At 39.3% G+C, this 13,157-nt stretch overlaps 1 protein-coding gene across 2 annotated transcripts in view; it reads left to right on the top strand.

Annotated features, from left to right (window-relative positions):
- The window catches only part of KIF4A (kinesin family member 4A), a 122,078-nt gene that overhangs the window by 40,327 nt on the left and 68,594 nt on the right, over positions 1 to 13,157 (top strand). For both annotated transcript variants that reach the window (XM_081793043.1, XM_081793044.1), the window contains 3 exons: positions 3,900 to 4,016; positions 4,859 to 5,034; positions 11,243 to 11,304. In XM_081793043.1, coding sequence (XP_081649169.1) covers positions 3,900 to 4,016; positions 4,859 to 5,034; positions 11,243 to 11,304 — 355 coding nt within the window. The remainder of the gene's footprint in view (positions 1 to 3,899; positions 4,017 to 4,858; positions 5,035 to 11,242; positions 11,305 to 13,157) is intronic.

Here is a 13,157-nt window from a genome sequence, read left to right as displayed (position 1 = left end):
TCATTATTGTCCCTCCGAAGGCTCTTTAGATTGAGGCTTCTTCCATCTTGCTAAATCCGTTATTGCTTGTCTACGTGTACTCTAAAAATATGTTGAAACCTCCTCTCTACTGATATTTCTCTCCTATGTTCTGTGATCTTGTGGGTGAGTACTTTTAAAATTCCTTTTAGTGGTGTTTTAAGGAGGGAGAGGAGAGAAATGCTGGTGGTCAAACTTCCTATAATGCTCTGTGTTCTTTTTGTATATGAATTTATTTGTTACGTTGATCTCTGTGAAGCCACATCGATTTTTTATTGGAATAATTTGTGACTAGATAATTACAGTTTTATGCTGTGAAAGCCTTCTATCCTTTTTCTCTTTTAGACGTCCTGTTCCCAGAAAGTTAGCTGTCTTTTTTCCTGAATTTTGTGGATCTGTTTTCTTAACATCTAGCATACTGGTGTATGACTGTGCCCCTCAGTCCCCAGCAAACAGATTCCCATCATTTTACTTCTATAATCAGTTCTTCCGTGTGTATCAGCTTGAAGGCCAAAGCAGCCATTTCCTTATCCACTCAAAGTGTCTTCTGAGTGAAGAAACTGTTATCAGAATAGATTAGGAATTTGTCAGGTGCTGTCTGCTTTCAGCCTCATGTAATTTAGTAGAGATCCAAATAATCCAAGTTTGTCTACCCTATTAATAAAAACATGTAGGTAGTACTTTGTAGATCACATTTGATTTTTATCATAGTCCCCTGAGGTAAGGTATGTATTACACCTATTTTATGAATAAAGGAGAGTTTCAGTGGCTTATCCAAGCTCACACATATTTGTAAGTGGAAGAGGCAGAGTCTGAATGAAGATTCTGTCTCCTAATCAAATTCCCTTCTACTCTGTCCCTTCTCAGTACTTACTCCTATAAGTTTTGTGATCTGTTGCAGTAACAGATCATTCCCTTTCTCTCTGACTAGGCAAACCATATCAATACTATATTACCTCCATTTTTCACCCCATTTTACTTGGTTATTTTACCTTGGGCTTGCAGATATTTTCTTCACCTGTAGAGCAGGGTTTCTCAGCTGTGGCACTATTAACATTTCGGATCAGATCATTTGGGGGGGCTGTCCAGTCTCTTGGTAGGATAGAGGCATCCTTGCCCTCTACCCACCAAATACCAGTAGCACTGCCTGCCACCCCACAAATTGTGACAACCAAAATGTCTCCAGGTATTGCCAGATGTCCCCTAAAAAGCAAAATGTGTTTGTTGCCATAGTAAATAAACACCCAAAAATGTCAAGTAGTATTCTTGATCCTCTCCTTGCTTGATCTATTCTCAATCTTAGAATAACTTCTGATTTTATAATTTTATCTGGGCATTTTTTCTCCATAGCTGTCATTGATCAGAAATTTAAACCTCTGCAAACATGTTCTTCCCAGTCTTTACGATGTACACTCCATCCATGTCATGAACTCATCATTTTAAATCTCTTAACAGAAAATCAGATCCTGTTTCGTGATGGGTTCTTTCTAGAGAGACATTCATTTCCCTTGCTTCTTTCTATTCCAAAGCCCCAATTCTCATTTGAAAAAGAAAAAAAAAAACAGCCTCTTTATACCCAAGTAAATGATTCTTGCTTAGATCAAAGTTGCCATAGATTCTTCTCAGGGTTCATCTAGATTTTTTTATTGTTGTTCTTGTACGACACTATAGATGGAAGTTTTGCTCAGCAGGTTTGAAAAACCTCAGCAGTCTCTTCCTTAACATCCCAGATGGGATATGAGCGAATGAGATGGAACTGTGTTCTGTTTGGCTCAAAGGGGAAAGAAAAGAAAGGAATGAACTAATACAAGGATTAGTACAGGTATTGGTGAGCAGCTTTGATAAATCTCAGCAGACTCTCCTTCACATCCTGGGTAGGATAAATGGCCCTGAAAAATGGTATCCCTTTCAGCTGGCAATAAAAGGAAAAGACAGGAATGGTTGCTTGAAGGGATTGGTTTTGTTTTAGATTTGGGAGATTTGAGCATGTATAGAGACTGAAAAGAAGAAATTAGTAAAGGGAAAATAAATTGAAGATCTAAGAGAGAGGGAGAAGATCAAAGGTTTCAACGTCCCAGAGAAAATGGGGGGGACTAGAGACACCAGCACACTAAAGGGGAAATAAAGGTGGTTATTTACTCCTCTGAAACAAGAAGGATGAAGGAATCAGTAACAGCAAAGAAAAGACTATGAGGTGAGGAGAGGGAAAACCTTCCCTTGCAGATAACTTTGATCTCCACAATGTATTTGTTGAAATCATCCACTAATAGAGTGAAGGTAGATTTACAGTCTTGAAAATGATGAGTGTTTAGAATAGCTGCTCTGGTGAAGTAGGAATGAGGAAGAAAAGATTGCCGCTTGATGAAGTGTTCAGCAAAAGTCAGAGAGCAGTGTTTTATAATGAATGGATCTAGTCCATTTAGTTATGTGACTTTCTCCAGCATTGCAGCCTACAGTAACTTACACACACACACACACACACACACACACACACACACACACACACACCACAGTTAGTCTAACGTGTGACTGGGAATTGACATGATGGGAAGGCAGAAGGTCATGGGTCTAGTGAGTGCTTGAGAAAGCCTAACTGAAATGATCGATCATAGTGTCCAGAATATGTAGTTTAAGGCCCAGGGAGGATGATCTACTGGGAGTATTATAAAGTATCAGTAAATTGGTGGCTATTATAAGGGTGAAGAGCAGGACCCATGAAAGAAATGAAAAGCTAGTAGAATGCAGTCAGAGAGGAGTTTTGGAGCTCAGGATCTTGTAGATATATAGTTATTTCTGGCTGTATGGGAGTCCACAGTATGGCTGAGTAAATAAAAAGGTAGAGTAGCATTAAACAAAAATGATACCATTTATTTGTCATTTAACTTTGTATAATTATCTTTTTTTATTTTTGAGAGAGAGAGAGAGCGTGAGTGGGATAAAGGCAGAGAGATGGGGACAGCATCTGAAGTAGGCTCTGTGCTGACAGCAGAGAGCCCAAGGCAGGGCTCGAACCCCCGAACCATGAGATCATGACCTGAGTCAAAGTCGGACACTCACCTGACTGAGCCACCCAGGCACCCCACTTTGTATATCATTTAATTCTCCACCACAACCCAATGAGGTAGATAGATGTGCCTCATTTTAGAGCAGAACCCAAAATCATATAGGTAGTCAGTGATAGAGCCAGGATTAGAATCTAAGTCTATCTGACACCAAAGCCTGTGCACTTAACCACTATACTATGTAGCCTTTTCACAGTAAACATAATCATGGGAAGGTCAGAGGCTTTAGAAGGACCTCAGAAATTATTACAGGGTTTAAAAAGCAAACTTTGGAATTCAAGAAGTGGAAAAGAATCTTTACCCTTTTTAAAGCAACAAGAGAAAATATATTCCTCTGTGGTGTGAAAGAAAAAGCATAGGACTTAACTGAAATCCTAAGATGGAATGTCAGGCCTACCACTCACCAGCTGTTTGACCTTAGACAAGTCATAGAAACTCTGATCTAGTTTCCTTATCTGTAAAGTGAGAATGATAGTAAATATAATTTAGTGACATGATAAAAAATAGCTGTTCATCTAATTTCTCAGCACTAATTTGAGAATTAAAAGTGGTAATGGATATAAAAAGTAAATATACAAATTGTTGTTGTCATGGTGATAGTTATCTGTCTGTCTACTTTGTTTCCATGGGAAAGGGCAAGAAGTCTCAACAAATTCAGTTGTGCATATCCAACATTTAGACCTTTGTTTTCAGAAAAGTGAAGAAGATCAAGAAGTCTCCTTAAGACTGATGATTTAATATTTCTGTGGGGTTTTTATTTTATGTAGGTGTATGTTCGATGCTTTACTAAGCAATTTAAATTGTGTTTCCTGCTACTAGGCATTAATATTAACCGAGGCCTCCTGTGCTTGGGAAATGTGATCAGTGCTCTTGGAGATGACAAAAAGGGTGGCTTTGTGCCATACAGAGATTCCAAGTTGACTCGACTGCTTCAAGGTAAGCCCAGAGTGCCTCTAAAAATAAGAGAGTAGGGGCGCCTGGGTGGCTCAGTCGGTTAAGTGGCCGACTTCGGCTCAGGTCATGATCTCGCCATCCATGAGTTCGAGCCCCGCGTCGGGCTCTGTGCTGACAGCTCAGAGCCTGGAGCCTGTTTTGGATTCTGTGTTTCCCTCTCTCTGACCCTCCCCCATTCATGCTCTGTCTCTCTCTGTCTCAAAAATAAATAAACGTTAAAAAAAATTTTTAAAAAAAATAAGAGAGTGACTCAGAGTAATAGTGCTGAGAAGGTAAAGACGGGATCGGTGAACAGATTTTTGGACTATCCTATACAGAGCTATCTAACTGATAAATCGGAAAGAGACCCATTAGTAGGCAGGCTTGTAAGATAATGGAAAGGTGTCTTCATAGATGGGTTTGAAAGCCAAGAAATCTACAGAATGCCGACTGAACTTTATACTTTGTAACTGAAAATGAACTTGATTACTGTTTATTAGTACTTGATAAGCAGAATTCCCTGAATAATTAAAACCTACCTAGAGAGGGCATCCTAAGAATGTTTAATTCCACTTGTGGCTCCTAACTTACTTGCACTAGGCCTGAGTTGTTTTAACCCAACTAACTGCCAAAATCACAGTCTTACGAATGGGGACACATGGAATAGGATTCTAAACTATATCATTTATGCAACAAAAAATCTTAGTATTTTTACTAACAGGAAATTTGCAGATTATTAAAAATTTTTTTCTTAGAGCTCTGAGTTTGAAGGCACCGACCTAAATGGACAGCTTTCCTTGCATCCTGATTGTTTGATTTTATTTCCTCCTATTGTTATTTTTCAGATTCTCTAGGAGGTAATAGCCATACACTTATGATAGCCTGTGTGAGTCCTGCTGACTCCAATCTAGAAGAAACATTAAATACCCTTCGCTATGCTGACAGAGCAAGAAAAATCAAGAATAAACCTGTTGTTAATATCGATCCCCAGACGGCTGAACTTAATCATCTGAAGCAACAGGTAAAAGGGACTTAAAATTTGATGGGAAAAATTTAAGTGTATGAGTGGAATGATAGAGCTTCTGTCTCTCAGCTTCTCCTCTACCAGAAGTTTAGAGATGTTGGCTAAGCATTCTGTTGGTTTGGGAAAATTCTAAAGTAATTCCTGTTAACATGTTTATTGTCATCTTTAAGATTTGGGGGTGGCATTGGAGATTTCACTGATAAAAAAGTGAGCAGTGGGAGACAAGGCAAGAGAGGCAGGCAAGTGTCAGATCCCAAAAGTTCTTACATGACCGCTTAGAGAATTTGAAATTCAACCAGAAAGCTGTGGAAAGCTATTGAAAGTAAGTGGGCTACATGGTGATATGTGTGCTTTAGGGAGATCACTCTAGCAAGTATACAGAAATAGATTAGAAGTAGGTATAACTTGAAGTAGGAAAACAAATTACAATAGTACCCCCCCTTATCCATGATTTCACTTCCCACAGTTTCAGTTTACTCATGGTCACCCATGGACTGGAAGCAGGTGATTCTCCTTCTCACGTATTGTCAGAAGGTTAATAGTAGCTTAACACTACATCACAGTGCCTATGTCATTCACCTCACTTAGACACTCATCACGTAGACATTTTATCATCTCATATCATCACAAGGAAAAGGGTAAGGACAGTACAATAAGATATTTTTGGAGGGGGGGAATCACAGTCATGTAGCTTTTATTATAGTATATGATTATAATTGGTCTATTTTAATTTTAGTTACTGTCAATCTCTTACTTGCATGATTTATAAATGAAACTTTATCATAGGTATATATGTATAGGAAAAGGCATAGTATATATAGAGTTCAGTACTATCTACAGGTTCAGACATCCATCAGGGGTCTTGGAACATATCCCCCACAGATCTACTGTAGGCTATTATAATAACCCAGGTGAGAACTATGGCCTAAACTAAAGATAGTAGCCATAGAAATAAAGAGAAGGGTACAAATTAGAAAGAAAATAACCCAAGGAGGTAGAATGTCTAGAGCTTGCTTGGTAACAAATTTGATGTGGAAGGGTCAGTAAGTAGGGAGAATCAAGGTTGTTCTCAAGTTTCTTGCTTGGACAACTGATTAAAATGGTAGTACCAATCATTGAGTCAGGGAATACAGGAGGAAACACAGGGTAAAGTGAGAAAAGTTTTTAAAAAATTAATAAAATTAATTATTTGTAACCACAGTGAAAAACATGGGTGAATCTCATAAAAATAATGTTGTGTGAAAGAACCCAGACACACAGTGGAAATGATGGAATTCAGTTTGGGGCATTTTGAATTCGAATAACTTGGGGGACATGTAAGTAGAGTTTTTCAAACGTAGCTGGCCTTTGGGTTTAATGTAGAGAGGTCTGAACTGAAGATACAGATTTAAGAGCCATTAGCATTTAGATGGAATCTGAAATTATTATAGAATGGATGAGACCAAATGGCACATTCAAGGTACTCACTAAATATTTGCTGAATGAGTAAATGGCCACAAAGAGAAGAAAGCCAAAGACAGAACACTGGGGGAACAGCAGTTTTTAAGGAATGGGGAAAAGAGGGAAGACAAAAAAGAGAGACTAAGCAAAAAAGAGAGACTAAGATGGAGCCAACAAGTAGGAAGAAAAACAGTCGTATCATGGAAGACAAGGGAAGAAAGTTTCAAGGACCATCAAAAGTACAAAGTTATTTTTTAAAAAGTACAAATTTATAAAGAAGTGTAGAGTAAAATAAATACTGAAAAGTGTCCATTGGTTTTTTTTAATCAACAAGGAGATTATTGGTGACTTCAGTGAGAAGAGGTTCAGATTGTTGTGGGATCAACAGTGAATGCTAGATAAGGAAGTGGAGGAAGTTGGTAGGCTCTTCTTTCAAGAAGGCAAAATGAAAGAAGGCAATAGCTAGGTAGTCAAGGGTCAAAGGATATAGGTCTGTTTGTTTTTAAAAATATGGAAGAAGCAGGGCGCCTGGGTGGCTCAGGCGGTTAAGCATCTGACTTTGGCTCAGGTCATGATCTTGCAGTTCATGGGTTTGAGCCCCATGTCAGGCTCTGTGCTGACAGCTCAGAGCCTGGAGCCTGCTTTGGATTCTGTGTCTCCCTCTCTCTCTTCCCCTCCCCTATTCATTCATTCTCTCTCTCTCTCAAAAATAAACATTAAAAAAATTTTTTTTAAACATGAGAGAGGCTCAGGACGCACCTGGGTGGCTCAGTCAGTTGAGCATCTGACTCTTGTTCTCCGCTCAGGTCATGATCTCACGGTTTGTGGGATCGGGCCCTGCATTAGGCTTTGTGCTGAACTTGGAGCCTGCTTGGGATATATTCTCTCTCTCTCTCTCTCTCTCTCTCTCTCTCTCTCTCTCTCTTTCTCTCTCTTTCTCTCTCTTTCTCTCTCTCTTTCTCAAAATAAATAAAATAAACATTTTTTTAAAAATGGAAGAGACTTGAGCAAGTGAAAGAACCAGTTGGGAGAGACTGAAACTGAGAATAGGGACTAGTTGCTAAAAGGCCATCTCTAAGTTGTTGAGATCCTGAGCACAAATAAAGAGGGATTTGCTTTTGACCATGGAGGGGATACCTGCCACCAAGACTAGAAGAAACAAAGTCAGAATAGGAAGAATACAGTGATAATAATTTAGAGGGAAAAGAAGGAAAATTGAGGGATTTTCAGCCTGATGACCTTTAACTTCTCAGTGTAGTTGGAAGCAAGGTCATCTTCAAAGAGCAAGCAACCAGATAATAGGGTAGAGGGACTGAAGAGACCACAGAGGCTTGAAATCATGGAAATGGAAGAGGTAGCTGACTAGGAGCATGCATTTGTGGTGGTATCAATATAACTGGTTGTGTAACAGCTCAGTAGCTCTGGTAGAGGAGATGAGAAGGTGAGTAGTTGGATCAGCCCAGGCTTGCAGGGGTCAAGTTTTCTTACCTTCCAGGGTACTCTTTATACTGGGAATCTAGTATTTCCCAACTGTGTAGTGTTCACTCCATCTCTGGCCTTCCTCCTTGGTGATAATAGCTACTATTCAGTTAGTCTGAAGCTTTCCTTCCCTTCTCTTCCCCTATCTCCTTTCCTCCCAGGGGTCACTGTACAAAATACAAGTAATTTACCTGTTAACAGTATCATCTCAATTATAAAATACCATACTCAGTTCTGTCCCTCCATTTTCTTTCATGTGTATTTCTATTGCCAAAAATGCTCTTCTTCCTAGTCATTCATTTGTTCATTCATTCCAACAATAAATATGTATTGTACACTATTATGTGCCAGGTATTGTGTTGGGATACATTGTCGAGCAAAGGAGACAGTCTCTGCCTTCATGAAACTTACTGCCTGGTGGGAGAGACAAACACCAAACACGTATTCATACCAACATATCATTATAAAATGAGATAGTATGCTATGTAGGGTAGTATGACAGTATGGAACAGGGTCTTCTGTTATACATCTAAGCTGAGAAGGCTTCCCTGAGGTAGCAATGTGTGAGCTGAGGTCTCAGGGATTGAGTAGGAAAAGAAGGAAAGAAAACAAGGAAGAGGCATCCAGGGAGAAGAAAAACCATATGTAACAAAGTATAGTGGTTAAGAGCATTGACACTGGAGTCAGACTGCCCACATTCAAATTCTAGCTTTATAACTCACTGGGTATGTACCTTGGGCAAGTTCTCTGTGCCTCAGTTTTCCTATCTATAAAATGGGAATAATTATACCTGCTTCATAGGGTTTTTGTGAGGGTTAGATGAATTAATACATGGAAAGCACTTAGAACAGTGCCAGGCATATACCAAGTCTGAAAGGGTCCTGATTTAGGAAGGCATATAGTGCCCTTGAAGAACTGACAGACTGCCAGTGTGGCTAAAGTGGAGGGAGCCAGGAAAGAGTATTCCAGTATGAGACTAAAGAAGAAGCAGAGACCTCATCAAGACCTCACGGACTGTGTTAAAAATGATCTTAAGTCGTGTGGTACTATTCATAATTTATGTTTTTAAAAGATGAGCTGGCTGCTGTGTGGAAATGGATTATAGTGGAGCAAGAGTGGATTCATGGAGACCACTTTAAGAAGTTACTACGGTGTGGGTTGCCTGGGTGGCTCAGTTTTTTAAGCGTCCAGCGCTTGGTTTCATCTCAGATCATGATCTCACAGTTTCATGAGTTCGAGCCCTGTGTCTGGCTCTGTGCTGGCAGCGCAAAGCCTGCTTGAGATTCTCTCTCCCTCTCCTCTCTCTGCCCCTCCCCTGCACACGTGGTCTCTCTCTCAAAATAAACAAACTCTAAAAATTTTTTTAAAAAGAAGTTACTACAGTGGTCCAAGAGAGAGCTAAATAGTGGCTTAGACTTAGGGTGATGGTGACAGTGATGGAAAGAAATGACCAGTGGCTTAGATAGGGGCATGAGGGTTCGACAGCCAAATTTCTGGCACGTGAAGCTGCATGTTCACTGACCTTGAGTGCGCTAGAAAAGGAACAGGTTTGGGGATAGCAGACAACTAAGTGGAAATATTAATTAAGTACATAGTTGAATATAAAGCTCTAAATTAAAAAAGACTTGTGTTTGAGATAAATTTGGGAGTCCCCTGTTCATAGATGGTAATTGAAACCATAGTCAGAGATGAGACTTTAAGGAAAGAGTATAAAGCAAGAAGACTGATACTGAGTTTTGAGGATTTATCATCTAAAGGACACTTGGTGTGAAGATTAGCCAAGAAAGAGCCTTAGAAGATCAGTTAGAAGAATAGAAGGAAAAGCAGGAAAGTATGGTATCTGGTAAGCCAGCTGCTACCAAACAGTCAAGTAAAATGAAGACTGAAAAATGCCCATAGGATATAGTGACCTGCAGATCATTGGTGACCTTAGCAAGAGTTTTGTCAGTGGAATGCTGTAGGCAGAAATCGCATTTGAATAGGTTGAGCAGGTGAGAGAAGTGAACAAAAGGAAATGGAGGCAACAGGTATAGACGATGCTCTCAAACTTTGTGAAGGAGAGAATAGGACAAAAGATAGGAAGTGGGATTGAGAAGGGTGCTTTTGTTTTGTTTTAAGATTGGAGAGACTTGAACATGTTTTAATTTTGATAGAAAGGATCCTGTACAAAGGGAGACGTGGAAGATACAGAAGAGAGAGGGGATAACAGTATGATTCATCAGGAGGCAAGAAGAGTTTGGGATCCAAAGCGCAAGCAAGGAGACTGGTCATAACAGGTGGCACAGCTCCTCTTTCATCGTAGGAGGGAATGAGAGAAGATGAATGTGCATGCACTCTGGTTTAAGAACCAGCCCCAAGAAGCCTCCTTTTGACTGTTCTGGAATTTTATTAATTTGCTTCTTCTCAGAGCCCTAAAGTACTTAACTGTATTTTATGAATTCACATCTTCTATCTTCTTTGTCTCTTACTATTTCAGGCCATAGGCTTGTCTTTGTCAACTAGATTATAAACTTGAGAATAAAACACAGGAGTTTATTCTCGTATCCTCCTCATATTACCTGGCCTAGCGCTGAGTTTGACTTTAAAAAAAATAGATGCTCAAAGGGCACTTCAGTGGCTTAGTCGGTTAAGTGTCCGACTTGGGCTCAGGTCATGATCTCGCAGTTCGTGGGTTCAAGCCCCACATCGGGCTCTGTGCTGACAGTTCAGAGCCTGGAGCCTGCTTTGGATTCTGTGTCTGTCTGTCTCTATATCCCTCCCTCACTTTTTCTCTGTCTCTGTGTTTCAAAAATAAATAAACTTAAAAAAATTTTTTTTAATGATTATTTTTGAGAGAGACAGAGTATGAGTGGGGAAAGGGGCAGAGAGAGAGAGGGAGACACAGAATCCAAAGTAGGCTGTGCTGTCAGCACAGAGCCCCACACGGAACTCGAACCCATGAACTGTGAGATCATGACCTTAGCTGAAGTCGGATGCTTAACCAACTGAGTCACCCAGGTGCCCCAACTTAGAAAAATGTTTTAAAAATAGACATTCGGTAAAAGTCATTAAGATGCTTAGGTAAAAGGAACAACTCAAGTTCTAAGTACTAGCTATTCATATAGTGCTGTTTGGACTTTTGTCACTGAATCGTCAACCTTGATGATTTCTGTAAGGCCTAAATATGCCTTAGATTTCATAGGCACTGAGTAGAATTACTCTATGGCTAATTGTAGTAATTTAGCTGACAAGGGATAAGTAGCTTTTGATTGGTGATTAGCTTACTATTTTTCTTTGCTTTTCCCAGGTACAACAGCTACAGGTCTTGTTGCTACAAGCCCATGGAGGTACCCTGCCCAGATCTATAAAGTAAGAGCCATAGATTAATTTTATTTTTTTTTTAATTTTTTTAATGTTTATTTATTTTTGAGAGCAGAGAGAGACAGAGCATGAGTGGGGGAGGGACAGAGAGAGAGGGAGGCATAGAATCTGAAGCAGGCCCCAGACTCTGAGCTGTCAGCACAGAGCCTGGCGTGGGGCTTGAACTCACAGACCATGAAATCATGAACCAAAGTCAGATGCTTAACCGAGACACCCAGGTGTCCCCCCCCCACACCCCGCTTTTTTTAAAATTTTTTTAAAAGAGTCGTAGATAAATTTTAAATGTATATTCTAACAGAGGCCATTTCTTCTGATGGTTGTTTTACCCTGATAGACTAAAGTTTCTGGTAGCATTTGGCATCAAGGTAGGGATCTTGCCAAACGTTCTAGTTAGCTTTGAGGCAGCCTGATGTGATGAGTTCTAGCCTTAGAAACTTATTAATTGGAATTTTACTGTGGCTGTTTATTCTCCCCCATTTATGTATTTGATTACTTACTTATATCCATATAGAATCATAGGTATTTATTTTATTCTATGGGCTAACATCCAATGCTATCATTTGTTTTATTGCTCAGATTGTTCCTGTTTTGTCCAATAGGCTCTCCTTCAGGGTGATTTTATGTTCTTCAATACACCCTCTAGTTTGTTTTTTTTTTTTTCACCCTCCAGTTTTTAAACATTTCTACAGAATATTCCACACCCATCTTGTATTTTCCTCTCCCCAGTTCTAGAATCAACCATATCTCAAAAGAGCCCTGATTTTTTATTGGAAAATAGTGTTTAGAAACCCAATCTGGGTGCTGGGTGTGCTTGTTGTTACTGGGGTGTCACTGCTTCTAGGCCCTCTCAGCCGGTAGAGAGGAAATATCTGTATGTCTGGTAATGCACACATATACTCATATCTACATTTTTATATCTGTTTTTATACCAAATACCTCTGATTCCAGTCCAACACTACAGGGTTCATTTTAGCCTTCTTCCTCCTCCTATTTATAACTCCTTTTTCCAACAGTAAGACACCAACTCTTATTATCTACAATCTATTTACTTATTTGTTCAATTCCAGGATATACATACAGTAGTTTCAAAATTGCTAGTCCATACCCCTGTGAGAAACACTTTTATGAACTGGATTACAGCATTTACATACAGTTCTTTTTGTCTTTAGGCTTAGAGTATCCAGGCAAGATACTGTTTCCCACAGTTACTGTTTATATTCCATTTTGGGTTTCCCCTACGTCTTGGTTGGTTTTAATTGTTAGTTTATATTTCAGGTATGCAAAGGGCATATGAAATATTATCATGCTCTAAGAGTCAGAGTTATACAAAGAAGAAATAGAGCAGAGCAATGCAAATCAAAACCACAGTGAAATATCACCATACACCCATTAGGATGGCTAGTAGTAAAAATACTGAATAACAAATGTTGGCAAGCATGTGGAAAAAATTAGAATCTTTGTGCACTGTTGGAAGGATTGTAAAATGGTATAACTGCCATGGAAAACAGTATGGAGGCTCCTCAAAAAGTTAAAAATAAGAATAGCACATGATCCAGCAATCCCACTTCTGGGTAATATATCCAAAAGAATTGAAAGCAGGGTCTTAAAGAGAGATTTGCACACCCATGTTCATAGCAGCAGTATTCCCAATAGCCAGGAAGTGGAAGAAACACAAATGTCCCATCAGTGGATGAATGGATAAACAAATGTGGCATATACATATAATGGAATATTATTCAGCCTTAAAAAGGATGGAAATCCTATTACATGTTACAGCATGAATGAAACTTGAGGACATTATACTAAGTGAAATAAGCCAATCACAAAAAGACAGATATTAT

This window comes from Panthera onca, chromosome X (assembly GCF_046562875.1).
Source record: "Panthera onca isolate mPanOnc1 chromosome X, mPanOnc1 haplotype 2, whole genome shotgun sequence".
In the NCBI taxonomy this organism is placed as follows: domain Eukaryota; kingdom Metazoa; phylum Chordata; class Mammalia; order Carnivora; family Felidae; genus Panthera; species Panthera onca.
Note: the sequence above shows the minus strand (reverse complement) of the source record. Positions and strands in the feature narration are given on the sequence as shown.